The sequence below is a fragment of the Talpa occidentalis genome, unplaced genomic scaffold (genome assembly GCF_014898055.3).
Source record: "Talpa occidentalis isolate TD23 unplaced genomic scaffold, MPIMG_talOcc4v2.1 talOcc4.9, whole genome shotgun sequence".
In the NCBI taxonomy this organism is placed as follows: Eukaryota; Metazoa; Chordata; class Mammalia; order Eulipotyphla; family Talpidae; genus Talpa; species Talpa occidentalis.
Window position 1 is genome coordinate 10,916,582 of NW_023605305.1, and position 14,791 is coordinate 10,931,372.

Below are 14,791 nucleotides of genomic sequence, written 5' to 3' on the forward strand. Positions count from 1 at the left end.
TGCAGGGACTCTAGGGTTGGGTCTGCCCATGACCAGAGCCATCATGACCTGGGGGGGAGGTGGGGGAGCAGGGAGAGTGGGTCACCAACTTCATTACTTGACTCCAAAATGGACTGGGAGGTGGGGGGAAGTAGAGGCCGAGCTCCAGTCCCAAGGAGCTTGGCCCCAGAGCCAGAAGAACCTTGTTGAGAGCTGAGCTCCCCCAGGGGGGCTGCCTTAAGGCCTTTTACCACTGGCCTGGCCTTTTCCTGCAGCCTCCACAGGAATTAGCGGCAGCTGCTAAGTGGCCTCCTGCTTTCTCCTGTGCTTGGAGAGGGGGAGGGGCGGGGTGAGGGGGGCCAGCACCAGCGGTGTGCTGCGCATGGGGTGATTGTCATGGTTACGCTCTGACAAAACAAATGGCTCTGCTTCCTGCAGGCCACCTAAACAGCCTTCGCAATGTGGGCATCCATCAAGCCGGCTGCCGGGGCAGCGGGCACTGGGCTTGGGCACAGGGCTCGGGCACTGGAGCCTGGCCCCGGGCGCCCCTCCAGCAGCTCTCGGCGCAGGGAGGTGGCCAAGGGGCCCGTGGACAGAGGGAGTGTTTACTCAGACACGTGTTGCTTTCGGGGCAAGGTAAGGGCTGGTACAGCCTGGCTGTCCAGAGGGTGTGCATGCGCACGGAGAAGCTGTGCGCTCCTGTGCCCTGTGTGTGTGTGTGTGTGTGTGTGTGTGCGTGTGCACACTGAGTGCTCGTACTAGTGGGGAGGGGCGCTGGCCGGAGAGGGCTGGGATGCTCCAGCATGAGAAGTGGGAGACAGCACCACATGTTGCTGCTCACCAGCTCTCCACTCCTCTTCCCCCCTTTCTGAAGGCTCCCCCCTTTCACCCTTGTGCCATCCCCTCTGCCTCTCCTCCCCGTGCCTCTCTCCTCTCTGTCTCTGTCCCTCTCCTTCCCCCTCTGCCTCCCCCCATTCCTGCCACCTGTATCCCTTCCACCCCAGTCCCCCAGCAGCACCCGCAGGTCCCCCAGGGCCCAGGCAGCCCGGAGCTCTGCAGCGTCCACCCCTGGCTGCTGGAGTCTGGCCGCTGCCCCCGGGTGCCGGGCGTGCCGTCCACCGGCAGAGCGCGCGTGCCCTTCTCCGTACCCTGACCTCACTCCTGCCAGGTAAGCCAGGGCAGAGGGGTCCTGGGCGGTGGAGCTGGGGGGCGGGGAGCTCGGCACCTGTCTGTAGCAGGGGCGTCTGCTTCCATGCCAAGCCCCCACTGGGAGTCCTGTCATAACATCTCCTGCGGCAGCCCCAACAGTTCCTGCTGCGCTTCCTCTGCTCCCGCCGCACCAGCCTGCAGAGGGGAGGGGGGCGGGGTGGGGGAGCTAGACCTTCCCCCACCTCCTCCGCGAAGAGCAACAGGCATCTTCCTATCCTGATCCCGGGCCCTTCTTTTCTCTTGCTTGCTTCCCTTCTCTCTCTCTCTCTCTCTCTCTCTCTCTCTCTCTCTCTCTCTCTCTCTCTCTCTCTCTCCCCTCCCTCCCTCCCTCCTTCCTTCCCAGAAGCTTAAGAGCTGGTCATGGCTCTTCCTTTTCTGCTCTGCTGCCCTGAATGCCTGCTGTCCAGGCGCACCTCCCTGAACCCCGCCAGGTCCCAGGAACTGGGCTCTTCGGGGCCCTGGGTGAGCTCCCACCTCCGGCTCAGGCCTGGCAGGTGGAGGGCGTGGAGGTTCTATTGGTTACGTGGGACACATGGTGGGGGGCGCGCTGGAAAGGTGTGTGGGGCGTGTGTAGGGGCGTGTCCCCCCCAGGAGAGCCGTGTATGGAGCTGGCCCATGTGAAAATGTGCTTACATGTTTGCGGGACTGCCTGGGGTGCCCTGGGTCTCTGGTGTGCAGGGATTAAAGAGCGGGGGTGTGCTTATGTGGGGGTGATGTGCGCACCACACGTGCGCACACGGGGACTGAGCCCGACAGGTCGCCGGAGCATCGCCAAGGTCTCAGGTGGCGGCCTGCAGCGCCTTCATCATCCAGCCCTGGCTAACGTCTCTTGAGGGTGACCCAGGGCCTGTTGGGGTGCTGGGGAATATTGCAAGGAACAAAATAGCTTCAGTTTCCCCGGGGATGGGTCCCTCCAGGGGTGTTGGGCAAAGACAGACGCCAAGCCAGAAGCCCACCCGTCATGCCCCACCCACCAGCACAGCGGGGTCCTTTCTGAGTGACTCTCAGGGAGCTGAGCCTGCAAGACTGGAGCTCACTAGGCCCACGGCCCTGCACCAGCCCCCCAACTTCGCAGGCACCAGACCACCCCTGCTTCACATCACACCACAGTGACCCTTCACAAACCCCCACTTATCTGCCCCTTTCCAACTTGGGGAAGCTCCTTTTCCCTCCTGCAACAGCAGGTCCAGGCGCAGCCTCTTGCCTAGAAGCCCCAGCGGCCGCAGGAGACTGGGTCTCTGCCATATCTGGGCCGTCCTTGCTGGACATCGGGACAGGCCATGTGTCAGGGCACCCAGGCAGCGCGGGCACACCCAGCCTGGAACCCACATTTCTGATCATCCGCCCCACACCCCGCCAAAAGGAGACGGCAGCTCTCACAGGCATGGAATCTTACGGACTTTGGGCTAAAATAGAGGGAGTCCCCCTTTTTTGATTCTTTAAATAAACCTATTGCCAAGGCCTATTCCTGTCCCCTTCACATCCGTACTATTCATTCAGCCAACACGCAGAGCGCGCGCCAGCCAGCCCAGCTCGGCTCAGTGTCAGCGTTGGGTCTGACTCCAGGAGGAGACAGAGTTCTTGTTCAAGTTCTAGGAGCTGACAGACTCCTGGGTGGGGTGGTTGGGGACCTCAGGGCAGGGTCCTTGTCCCTCTTGTTCACTTCCTTGGCCCAGGCCTAAGCACTGTGGCACAGAGTAGGTACGCTACTGCATTTGCTGAGTGGACACACACCACGTGGCTAATGAGAGAGGTGCCTACTATGCTAGTGGGGGTTAAGCTTATCCAGCAAAGAATTCCAAGAAGGCTTCCTGGAGGCAGTGGCAGTGAAGTAAACCCAAGACAAGGAGGTTTAGAGGAAGACCAGAATGTGAGAACTCCAGAATTCTAGAAGCTTAGAACAATCAGACCAGATCCAGATGATTTATAATTCTGCCCTCACTTTGATAAGAATGTTGGTGTCAATCTGTAGGAGGGCGATAGTCTATAGGAGGGGGACTGGCTCCCAATGGGGGCAGGAGAGCATGGACTTCCTAGAGGGGGTGAGGGGGAAAAGGATGAGGACCCCCAGCCCAAGGTAAGTGGGCAGGGTGGCAAGCCTAGGCTTGCTTGGCGGGCTCACAGCCTGCGTCTGATCTAGGCTGAGCTGAGCCCGTTTGGCTGGAGCCCCCAACTCTGCACACTCTCTGGGGAAACCTGACCAGGGAGAGGTTCGAGGCCTCTGGGATGGCTTTCCAGGAGGAGGGAGGAGGCCTGCCGCGCTGTCTCCGGGACAAGTACGAGCTGGGGGTGAAAGAGATGGGGCAGGCTTCACCTCCAAGGTAGAATCAGAGACTGACTGAGACGGGCGCTTGGCAGAGACCCCAGGATCTCGGCAGCCCGCGTGGGGGCTCAACCAGGCCAGGAAACAGCCCTTTCGGGGAGGTCCTGGGGGAGAAGGCAGAGCAGAGAAGCCCCACGCCACCAGGCCCCACCTGTGTCCTGCCACTCACCTACCAGGCATTCTCTCCTTCAGGCTCCCAGCTTCCTAGGAGGCGGGCACGGCCACAGGCCCACTTTCCAGACGCAGAAGCTGAGGCATGAAAACGTTGAGTAAATGCCCAACACACACAGCGTGTAAATGGCGGCGCCCAGCTGAGGAATGCGCTGAGATCACCCAAGAAGTGGCCCCATTGGCGGGCCCCTGAGCCAGGCAGGCCCCTGGACACCGGGACCTGGCCACTCCCCTCAAGCCAGTTCCCCCTTTGCACACTCTCTCTGAAAAGCAAATAGCCCCCGGCCAGAGAGGCATGAGGACCCTCTCCTTGACCGCTGGACCCCTGGGGCAGGCTCCCCACCCTTGCCCGAGGACTGGAGACAAGCAGGGCCCCAGCACTCCTCTTACCCCGTCCCCTGCATGCCCTTCTCATGTGGCATCTAAATCAAGTCACGCTGTGCCTGACCTGTCTGTCGGCCAGTCTCTGTCTTCAGCCAAGAACACTGCACCCCAGGATGTTCCAGGACAAACCGGGGCCCAGCCAGGAGGCCTCTTCAGAGGCCTCTCTGGGGCTGAGGGCAGGCAGGACCTGGCTGAGCTCACAAGGTGAGGGGGAGGCTGTGTTCCAAAGGCCACAGCCCCAGTGCACCAGCCTCCTGGCCCTCCCTCTGGCCCTCCCTTGTCACACTTCTGGGCTCAGCATGGGCAGGGAAGGTGCTGGAGACAAGAAAGGACAGGCTCTGAAAGAACAGTTGCTTCCTACCCCATCCAGCCTGGCCCCTCACTAGCTGTGTGATGCTGGGCGCCAGACTTCCTCCTCTATGCCTCAGTTTCTCTGCCTGTAAAGTAAGGATGGGCATTAGCAACAACTACAAAGCTCTAGAACCTAGTATATATACCCCCAACTTGAATTTCTCATGTGCCCTGAGCCCTAGGCAGGAAGCTAGGACCCAACCAGAGAAGGGGGGAAGCCCCACAGAAGGTGTTCCTGCACAATTCACAGCCCTGATGGAAGCAAGCTGTGTAGACAAGCTTTGTGGTGTGGAGTGGGACAGACAGTACCCAAAGGCTATGGGATCTGATGCACTGGGTGTCAGGGAGGCTTCCTGGAGGAGGTGACTGGAAACGGGTCTTGAATGGTGAACAGGTTTTGGAAGGCAGAGAAGAGAGGAAAAGTGGGAACAAACCTGATCTGTTCAGAGCAGGTGAGCAGCTCAGTGTGTTTGGAGCAAAGTGAACATACAGGACATGGCCGGAACGACACTGGGCAGAGATGGGGGTTGGATGGGGAGGGCCTTGTAAGCCAGGCGAGGGATTTAACCTGCCTCGTTGGGCAAAAAAAGCAAGAAGCACTAGAAAGGAGGCAGCGTGGAGGTTGAAGAACCAGGTAGAAGATGGTGGAGATGGCCCAGAATAAGCACCTGCATGGGTTGGAGAGGAGTTTCTCAGCAGCTCTTCATGCAGGGGGCAGTGCAGTCACATGGCTAAGCAGACAGATTCAGTGGTCTTTCGCCCTGGGTTCAACTCCCAGCCCTACTACCCACTGGCTGTGGGCCTTAGACAAGTTTCCGCACCTCTCTGAGTTTTGATGTTGTCATCCATAAAACAGAGATCATAGGAGTGTTACCAGCTTGGGTATGTAAAGCACTGGAAATGATGTTTCATCCATTCGATATTTATTGAGAATCTACTATCCCCTGGCATTATTCTGTGGGTAATGAACATAGTGGTGAGCAAACTAACACAAAATCCTTGTCCTCACTGCAGGTGCGCTCTAGGGATCTGGGAGGATGATTTCAAAAGGATAGAAAAGCAGACTATATGTACGTCTGAGGGTGATACATGCTAAAGAATTAGCAAGCAAGAGCGCAGGAAGGAGCAGGAGGCCGTGAGGTTAAAGCGTGACCTCATGTGCCTAAGGGGGGAGTTTGGGAGAAGGCCCGAAGACGTGGGCATTTCAAGGTCAAGGCATGCGAGTGGAACTGGGATGCTGAGTTGGGGGAAACAAAGGTCATTGAGGTGGGGGTCAAAGGGAAGACAAGATGATTCCCATGGATGCTGGAGTTGCGGGAGAGGCAGGGCTGGGTTGCAGAGGAAGCCAGGATCCAGGCACGGAGCACCTGCCCAACAGAGAGTGTGATCAGGACCTTGGAGTTGGCAAGTGGTGGGGGCAGGGCGCTCAGCCAATAGGCACCAGACCCCCAGGAGAAGGGCTCTTGGGGGAGGACAGAAGGGTGATGCCCTTGGAGAGGTTTTGATGCCCACAGGGAGCTCACCTTTGGACTCTGAGACAGGAGCAAGCAGCCAATCCTGGGGATGAAGCCCCTCCTGCAGTGGGCATAGGTCACAGCAAAGACGCGGGGCACCATGGGAGAGGAAGGCACCGAGTGAAGTTTGTGTTGATGGGAGAAGCCAGGGGCTGGCTCGGGGGGCAGAATAACAGAACACCCCCTAGGCACAGATGGTCTATCAGAGATGGGTGAAACCGAAGCACTGGCAGGGAGGGCAGAGGGGGTATATTTGGGGCCCTGACTGATAAACACCAGGATGAGTGCCTAAGCCATGGATTTAGCGTCAACATCTCTGAGGAGCTGCCCTGTGCCTGGTGTCCAGAGGGCCTCTCTCCCTCTGCTGGACCAAAGAGAAATCCAGAAATGGCAACTCTGCATTGTGCTTACATATTGGTTGATTCATTCACCAAATATTTACTCACCACCTATGCTAATAGCACAAGCACAATTCAAGGCTCTGGGGACATGTCCCTGAGAAAAACAGTCTCCAAATCCTTGCCCCGCCGAGGGGAGGCACAAGATAAGCTTCAGCATCATAAATGTTTCATGCAGATGTCACGTCAATGGTGCATGCTTCGGGGAAGCAGAGCAGCGGGAGGGATGGCGGTGAAGACGTGGAACAACTTGCAAGTTTTTATTCGGTGTCAGGGGGGCCTCCATGAGAAGGTGCCATTTGAGCAAAGACCTGCAGGAGGAAAGCGCGAGCCTTGTGACTCCCTAAGGGAAAAGCATCCCTGGAGCTGGAACAGCCCGAGCAAAAGATCTAAGGCAGAAGAAGGGTTGGAATAGAGTCACCACAGGAAAGACCAGAGAGGAAGCAGGCACGGGCCCAAGTCAGGGAGGTCTTTGAGGAATGTGGGGAACCATTGAGGGTTTTGAGCCTCAGAGTCACGTGACTGGAGCTGCCTCTACAAAGGATGGCTCTGGCCCCACTGCGAGAGGGGGCAGCAGTGGAGGCAACAAGAAGGGGTCAGAATTGAATCTCTAGGTATGCAGTCTCATTTGATACCTGCCTCTTCCATTCGTTTATACTCACCTGCACCTGGGTGAGCACTAAAGGTGAGTGTCCTTGGCAAGTGGCTGACATTCATTCATTTCACTAGATGAGTCCTTTTTTTTTTTTTTTGAAGATTTATTTATTTATACAAGCACTGGGTACAGTCAGAAGCGAGGGAGGGTGAGAGAATTCACCAGAGCCAGAGCAGGGAACAGAACAGGCAGACTGACGCAGTACACTGCTGAGGGGAGCAGCGGGCGAGGCAGGAGAGGTCTGCGCGCCATGTGGGACCCTCGCCAGTGGCCGGGGATCAAACCGGCACTGCAGAGGCTGCAGGCAGCTTCGCAGCCCAGCTCAACCGCTGTGCCACCAGGGGAGGCCCTTGATGAGTCCTTTTTGAGCACCATGTGTGCCAGTCACTGTACTGGGCACTTTTATATATTACAGCCCCCTACAGTCAACCACGAGGCCTACGACAGTTTCATCCATACTGAGCAAGGACAGACTTCTTTTTCATGTCACCATTTCCCACTCAGTACAGGGTAACTGCTCGTTTCACAGCTTTTACACTCTATTCGGTGTGGTAAGTGACTAGAGAGGGTGTGACGTAGAGAGGGGGTGTGTACAGGTTATACTCAAATAAGGTGCCATTTTCTACAAGAGACTTGGGCATCCTGGATTTTGGTACGTGAAGGGTGCTGGAGCCAAGGATACCAAGAGGTGACTGTATCAATTTATCCTTCAAGCACCAGCAAGGAGCTACCATAGGTCTGTGCGCTCGGCCAGCTTCATATATGAGGGAACTAGCATTTGAGGATCAAGTGACTCACTTGGGGAGGGGAGTGAAGCCATAAGTTACCCAGTGGGATTCAAACCTAGATTATCTGGCTCCGAAGAAGACAGCAATCAGTTGGGACTTACAATTTCTAGATCAGCAAGAAACTGTCATGTCAGAACCTCCTAGAACCTGAGACTTGTCAGGGTTCAAGCTCAGCATGACATACTATTCCAACAAACAGCCTGACACCCCACACAACTCCCAGTTTGTTCGCGCCTCTGAAAGACTATCTAAGGGGACCCAGCGTGTAACTCAGGATACCCCCCTTTGTAAGATGCGCCCCCCCACCTCGAAATTCTCCCCGTGGTATCTTTAAGTTCTCTGTACAATCCTCACCCTGCTCCCAGCCCCAGACCATTCAATCCCCTTTCTGTTTTCCCCCACCATCCCAGCCCATTTTCCAGATTCAGCATCCCAAAAGTCAAGCAAAGACTGGGCAAAGACTGACAGATCAGGGAAGGAGGTGGGGAAGGGACATGCATTGTAGGTGGTGACCCCGGCATCCTAAATCAGCCTGAAAACTGCTGAGCCCTGCACCCTGATCCTGAGGCTGATCCCAGGAGCTCACCCTGTCCTGGAGCACTGTCAGGTCTCCTGGTGGCCCCCACCACCTGCTGCCTACCATGGCCCCATCTGGTGGGGGCACTCGGCATATCTTGCTCTGGCCCCATCTCTCCCAGGCCCCTCCCAGGAGAAAATCCTACACAAGTCCCCATTGTGTGTCCTTTGGGCACCCTAAACTCACCTGCAAAACATGTCTCTTGAGGCTTCATTGTCCTCACCTAATGCACCCCTGAAGGTTGCACTGAGGAGTAAATGGAATGACCTATGTGCCTGGCACAAGTTCAATGTCCCATAAGCCCCAGTGTGTCACTCTGATCTCCCACCGCCCACAGCCTTCTCTCTGCTAGATGGTAGGCTGGTGAGAATGGCCCTGGTAAGGATCACACCTACTGTGTGATAAGCACAGTAGGTGCTTATAAGTGCTGGGTAAATGGATGAAAAATATACATTCATTAGGGTCCCACAGAATTATTGAGTCTTCCTCAAAGGCTGACATTGTTCATGTTCTCAGTCACCTGTATATCAATATTGCTTGTCCAAGTCCATTCCCTGGGCAAAGGGCTTCTCCAAGAAGCCTGGGGTGGGCACCAGGGCCCGAGTGGAAGACTGGATTGGATGAGATGCCCTTGGCAAAGTTCCACCCCCAGATGGACTGGAGCTGAAGTTCAAGGTCACCACCAGTCCGGATGTGAGTCCTCTGAGGTTGCATTCTCCATCAGCGTTCTGTCTGGAGGGATGAGAAGGGGAGGCGGGAGGACCGTGGGTGGCAGGAGAAGTTCCGTCAGGAAATGAACGCCGCCATCTTGCTTTACTCCGCCTATCACCAGGGGCCTGGCTATGCTGGGGCCGCCAGGGCAGACTCCCCAGTGGAGGCAGCTGGGGTACAACATCTCCCTCCTGGCTCCTTATCTGCCTCCTGCTGTCAATCAGCCACCGAGATAAGCCTGGGATGATTGCTATCTGGGCCTGAGCCACAGGGAGAACCTAATTAAAAAGGCACTGCTGGCCGCCAGAGAGGTGGGCGCACCTGTCAGAACAGCCTGGCAAATAAATGGCCACAGGAGAAGCCCAGGGCAAATGGACCTCAATTTGCATGCCACACCCTCCTTTGGAGCTTCTTTCCCCAGTCCCACCCACGTCTCAAAGGCAGGTGATGACCTGGAGTGTCTTGGGGGAGCCACCGGGTCATGAATACATGGCTCTAAAAAGGCTGTGGATATTTGGGGGGATGGGGAGCTCACAGCAGGCTTCATTCTTAATTTAATCAGCACTGAGTATCCCATGGGAAGCAAAACCAGCCATGGGCCCTGCCTTCGGGAGCCAGCCCTCTAGAGGGGCTAGAGACAGTGACAAAATAACATCCCAGAAACTACAGATGGCTTCCCCAGCTGGCAGAAGTAGTAGAGGGCAGAGACGGGCTGGGTGAGAGGCTGAGGAAGGATTCTGGCCCAGGGCTAGGGAGGTTTGAGCTCTGCGGCAGCCTGGGGGAGCCTGAATTCACTGAAGGAACCGGCAGGCGGTGACCAGTGTAAGTGGCTTGTGGGTGGAGCCTTCCAGGTAGCAAAGGGCAAAGAAGGGAGAGAGCAGGACACATCTGAGGAATGGGGTGGGCCGTGGGGAGACTAGCCAGTGTGTTTGGGGGGATATGGAGATGACTGAGTTGGAGAGGCCGCCAGGGCCAGCCCACCCAGGGCCCAGGCCCTCTTAAGGGTTTGCGCTGCCTCCTGGGAGCAAAGAGACCCCCAGTGGCAGTGGTGGAATTGTGTCCACTTTGCATGTGGGCAGCTTGTTCCGGGCAGGGAGTGGGCCTGGTGGTGGAGGGAGGCCAGTTAGGGCTGTGGCAGGATGGTGGGCAGAGCTGACAACACCTTGGACGAGGATACTGGTGGTGTAAGGGGAAGGCAGGATGGATGCCAGGCCTTCTCCAGAGATTAGTCATAAACCTTGGCCATCAACTGGTGGGGGGTGGAGAAGGTGTGCCAGGAGTGACTCCCAGACATTTGGACTCCCAGAATTTTCAATAACCTGGAAGGAGGGTGACTCCCTTCACTTTGGCATCTTTGGGGTAGTTTGCATCACCTCTAGGAGCCCAGTGTTGAGTGGAGGGGCAGATTCACTATAGAAGGGACTCAGGCCTGTCACTTGGCAAGAGGCAAAGTGGCTGACCACGGGATCAAGCCAGATCCTATGTCTCTGCTCCCCTCCAGAGTTAAGGGAGAGAGCACCTTAGGTGGAGGAGAATTCCAGCCGGAAGTGACCCCACTTGGGCCCTGGCCCTGACTCTGCTTCCCACCACGGAGTGAATCCAGGCGGGCCACAGGTCTCTGGGTCTCAGTGTCACTACTGTGAAATGGAAAATATTCATCTTGGCGGGGTGAGGGCTATGCCAGGTGACTCCTGGGAACTGCTGCGGGAAATGGAGATCACGATGCTCTGATGCCCGCGGGGTCTGAGGTGGGGGCACTGGGCTGGGGAGGCAGGTGCTCTGCCCATATCCTGCCCTCTTGTCTCCTGCAGGCCCTGAAGACTGAGTAGCCAGCGGGATGCCAGGTTTGCTGAACCAGATCACGGGGGCCGCCCTGCCCCTCACCGCATCCGACGTCACCTCCTTTGTCAGTGGTTATGCCCTTGGTCTCACGGCCTCCCTGACCTATGGCAACCTAGAAGTCCAGCCCTTCCAGGGTAAGGACCCCGGTTGGGGCCGCTCAGGGCCACCCTCGCGTTCTCTACTTGAAAGCCTGTCCTGCCTTTACTAGCCGTTGACATTGGGCAAATCACCAGCCTCTCTGAGTCTCAGTTCCCTTATCTATAAAATAAGACCATTTCTGCCCAGCAGGCTCAAGTCAGGGAAGGATGGGACCCCAAGATGGGACCCCAGTTTTGGGCTAGCAGAGCCGGTTCGCCCAGCATTGGCCACAGGCACAGTCTGGGGTTTTCTCCAGGGAGCCTCACAGCAGGAGGGGTTTCAAGCTCAGGGGAAGTGAGGAGCTCCCAGTCTTGGGTGACTGTCCCCGTGACCTTGGGGAAACCACTGTTCTCAAAATCAGGATGCTCCGCTGTCTGTCTGGACGCCAGGGCTGCGAGAGGAGCAGATGAGCTAATGCGGGGAAGGACAGGGAGAGCGCAAACTAGTGCACGCATATGAATCATCAGGATGGGCCCGGGGGTGCAGGCACATTTGCGGGCAAGTCTTCGTAAACCAGACACCTCTTTCCCCTTAAGGAGGGGAGTTACAGGAAGGCTCCCCTGGTGGGAGAGGGGTCTGTGTAAAGGCCTGTTCTGATTAGGATTCCTCCCCCCCAACCCCAGGGATGAGGGCTCCTACCACCACCCCCATCAAAGCCTCGTGTATCTGGGTCCCTCCCTTCAGCCTGATCAGTTCCCGAAACCATTTCAGTTTCCAAAAGAAGCCTGTGGGGAAACTCTTCCCTTCAGAAACCTCCTGGGCAGAACAAATGACCTAGTTGCTCTGAGGGGGGCATCTTAAAACAGACTCATCAGGGAGTCCAGGAGTCCAAATTATGGGGTAACTACTGGTCAATCCTTTGACTTTTCACACACAGAAAGAGCCAGTCCCCCAACCCCATTTTACAGATGAGGCTGAGAAGGTGGGAAGCCAGGGCTTGTGGAGGGCTCCCCCGGGGCAGCCATCAAGCTCCCCACTGTTAGTGGGCAGGTTAAATGAGATATGACCCTGATCCTCCAAAGGTGACCCCTGAACTCTCAGCCTCACTCAGGAGCTGGGTGGAAATGCAGAGTCTCAGGCCCCACCCCAGAACTACTGAATCAGAAGCCACATCTTAACAAGATCCCCGGTGATATGTGTGCTCCTCAAGTTTGAGGAGCACCAGAGCATTAAAATGTGGGGCTCAGGGCTCACTGGCAGTGGCCATTTTTTCCATTTTCACGATGACATGTGACTTGGACTCTTGTTATTCCCCATCTTACAGACGGGCTTAGAGACATTGAATGATTTGTCTAGAATGATTTGACTGGGGAAGGTGGCAGAGGTGGGATTAGAAGCCTGGTCTACTTACTCCAGAGCCCCAGCTCCTGGGCACTGAGATACACTTGTCAGGCCCACACAGGTCAGATGAAAAATCCAGATTTCCAGTCTCCTGAAAAATCAGAAGCTCTGGCCACGTGGGCCTCGCAGAGTAAGAGTTGGCTGGGGCAGGGGCAGCTGCCCCCTCTATTGCGCCCCTGTTCTCATGGTGCCACCAAACACACCCCACCACCCCAAGCCAGGAGGTCCTCCTTGACTTCCTTTAGCTGGTCATGAGTACAGTCCCTCTAGCTGAAGGGCCCAAGGCTCAGTCCTTTCCCAGGGCAGGGGCATGCAGGGGGCTGGGCATCCCATAGATGCTGGGCCTGTTCTGGCAGGCCTCTTTGTGTACCCCCTGGATGAATACACCACGGTGATCGGCTTTGAGGCAGTCATTGCCAACCGAGTCGTGACGGTGCAGATCAAGGACAAAGCCAAGTTGGAGAGCGGTCACGCCAACACCAGCCGCGCTCGAGCCACCACTGTCACAGGTAAGGATGGTGGCGGGGCCTGGGCAGGCCAGGCAGACTGCAAGGGTGGCAATGGGATAGGGCAGAAGGAGCACTGAACGGGAGTCAGGAATCCCCAGGTGGAATGCTGTGTGACCTTGGGCCAATAATTAACCTCTCTGAACCTTGCCCTACAGTCTGCAAAATAAAAGAAATCACTTCTCATCTCAAAAGTGTAGTAAGGACCCAAGGAAGCAACAAAAGTGTTTTTACGCTATCTCTACGGAGCAGGGGAGCATGCCATTTAAACTCAGGGCCTGTGGAATCAGTAATACCAGGGTTTGGACTCCTTATCCTATTGTTTGCAAGTAGTTTAAGCTACGATAAGAAATTAAACCTCACCTATAAAATAGAATGAGAAGTTATATACATCCAAAACTCAACGGAGAGCATGCATGCCATCCCTGGTAAGTACAAGTACTTAAAATGTAGCTACTGATACCTGCTGTTGAGGCGACTGAGGCTCAGAGAAGGCAAGTGACTAGCCCAAAGTCACACAGCATGTGAGCGGCAGAGCCAGAGCTTGAATCCAGACCAAGTATCATGGGATGTAAGTGATTCTTACCACTGGCTCTAGGATCGAGGTGAAGTTTGTTCATCTGATCATTAAGATGTTTGAAAATCTTTCCATGTCTTACATGTTACAACTTACTAATATGTGAGATGCTAAGCTGCCCTTGAGTTTTAAGGAATTCTCATAGGCTGAAAGAATAGCCAGGACCTGCTTTGGAGTAACCATAATGAGTGGCCTGGATGATGTCAGAGGAAAGAAGGGGGTTCAGGCTGAGACCAGGGAGGTTTTCAGGGAAGGCGGCATGGTGGGTAAGAATGGCTCAGCAGGAAAGAGGGAACTGGCCTCTTGGACAGAAGGAGAGAGCATGACCCAAAGCATGATCCCAAGGGTGCGGAGGTTCTTGGTGAGAAGTAGTCTGGGGGTGGAAACATGACCCTCTGATGGGGTGTGGAGTGTCCAAGTCCACCGCTTTTATGAGAGTGCAATGAAAAGACAGACCGATGTGGGTTCAGATCCTAGTTCACCAAGTGGGTTATTTGCTGAGTCCCATGGACAAGGCACACCCCCATGCTGAGCCTGCTCTCCCATCAGCAAAACAGACTCCTTCCTCCCACCACTTGGAAGGACTAACGATGATGCAGGCACACCTGAGTGCAAGTTTGGTATTTAGGAAACGTTTTGCCAGAGGGGGCTGCCGTCGCCACTCACTCCTGCACCCCAGGAAAGGTGGCTTTGGACGAGGATCTGGAGCGGATCCTGTTCGTGGTCAACCTGGGGACCATCGCCCCCATGGAGAACGTCACCGTCTTCGTCAGCACCTCCTCGGAGCTGCCCACGCTGCCCAGCGGGGCTGTGCGGGTCCTGCTGCCTGCTGTCTGCACCCCGATTGTGCCCCACTTCCTTACCAAACATGCTGGCACCTCCAGTCAACAGACCCAAGGGTAAGAAGCCCCAGCCCAGGCGAGGGTCAGAGTCTTGGAAGGGAGCAGGAGTTGGGAGGGTGGAGTCAGGGAGAGGAGAGAAATGGGGAGCAAAGGTAAGCTGAGGCTCAGTAGTTGCCCCCCTGAGTCAGCCCTCCTCCCTGCTCACGTACGGAACACTTAAGCACCTGCTGGCAGGCCTGCACCAGTCCTGGCCAGAAGTTCTGGGATCTGGGCAGCTTGCACCAGAATCCCCAGGCTTTGTTCTTAGGGCACTCCAGTGGGGCTTTCTGAGCAGGAGTTAGGGATCCCGGGGGCACAAGACCTACACAGTCCCTGCCTTTAGGGAGCTTGGTGGAAATCATCCTCCAACTAACCCCACCACTAATGTGGAACTCGTGGGCTATTTCCTTGCGTGCATAATTAATTATGTGAGAAGTGCAGTGAAG

General features: G+C 56.1%; 1 protein-coding gene across 6 annotated transcripts in view; it reads left to right on the forward strand.

Annotated features, from left to right (window-relative positions):
* The first annotated feature begins 1,080 nt into the window (after positions 1–1,080).
* Positions 1,081–14,791, forward strand: part of VWA5B1 (von Willebrand factor A domain containing 5B1) — a 49,429-nt gene continuing 35,718 nt past the window's right edge. For 2 of the 6 annotated variants that reach the window (XM_054691394.1, XM_054691391.1), the window contains exons 1-5: positions 3,136–3,265; positions 3,704–4,270; positions 10,872–11,036; positions 12,738–12,890; positions 14,093–14,363. In XM_054691394.1, coding sequence (XP_054547369.1) covers positions 10,898–11,036; positions 12,738–12,890; positions 14,093–14,363 — 563 coding nt within the window. In that variant the 5' untranslated portion in view covers positions 3,136–3,265; positions 3,704–4,270; positions 10,872–10,897. Of the gene's footprint in view, positions 1,148–3,135; positions 3,266–3,703; positions 4,271–10,871; positions 11,037–12,737; positions 12,891–14,092; positions 14,364–14,791 lie in introns of those variants that run through there. The other 4 variants (XM_054691393.1, XM_037500452.2, XM_037500451.2 and 1 more) reach the window with 4 other exon arrangements.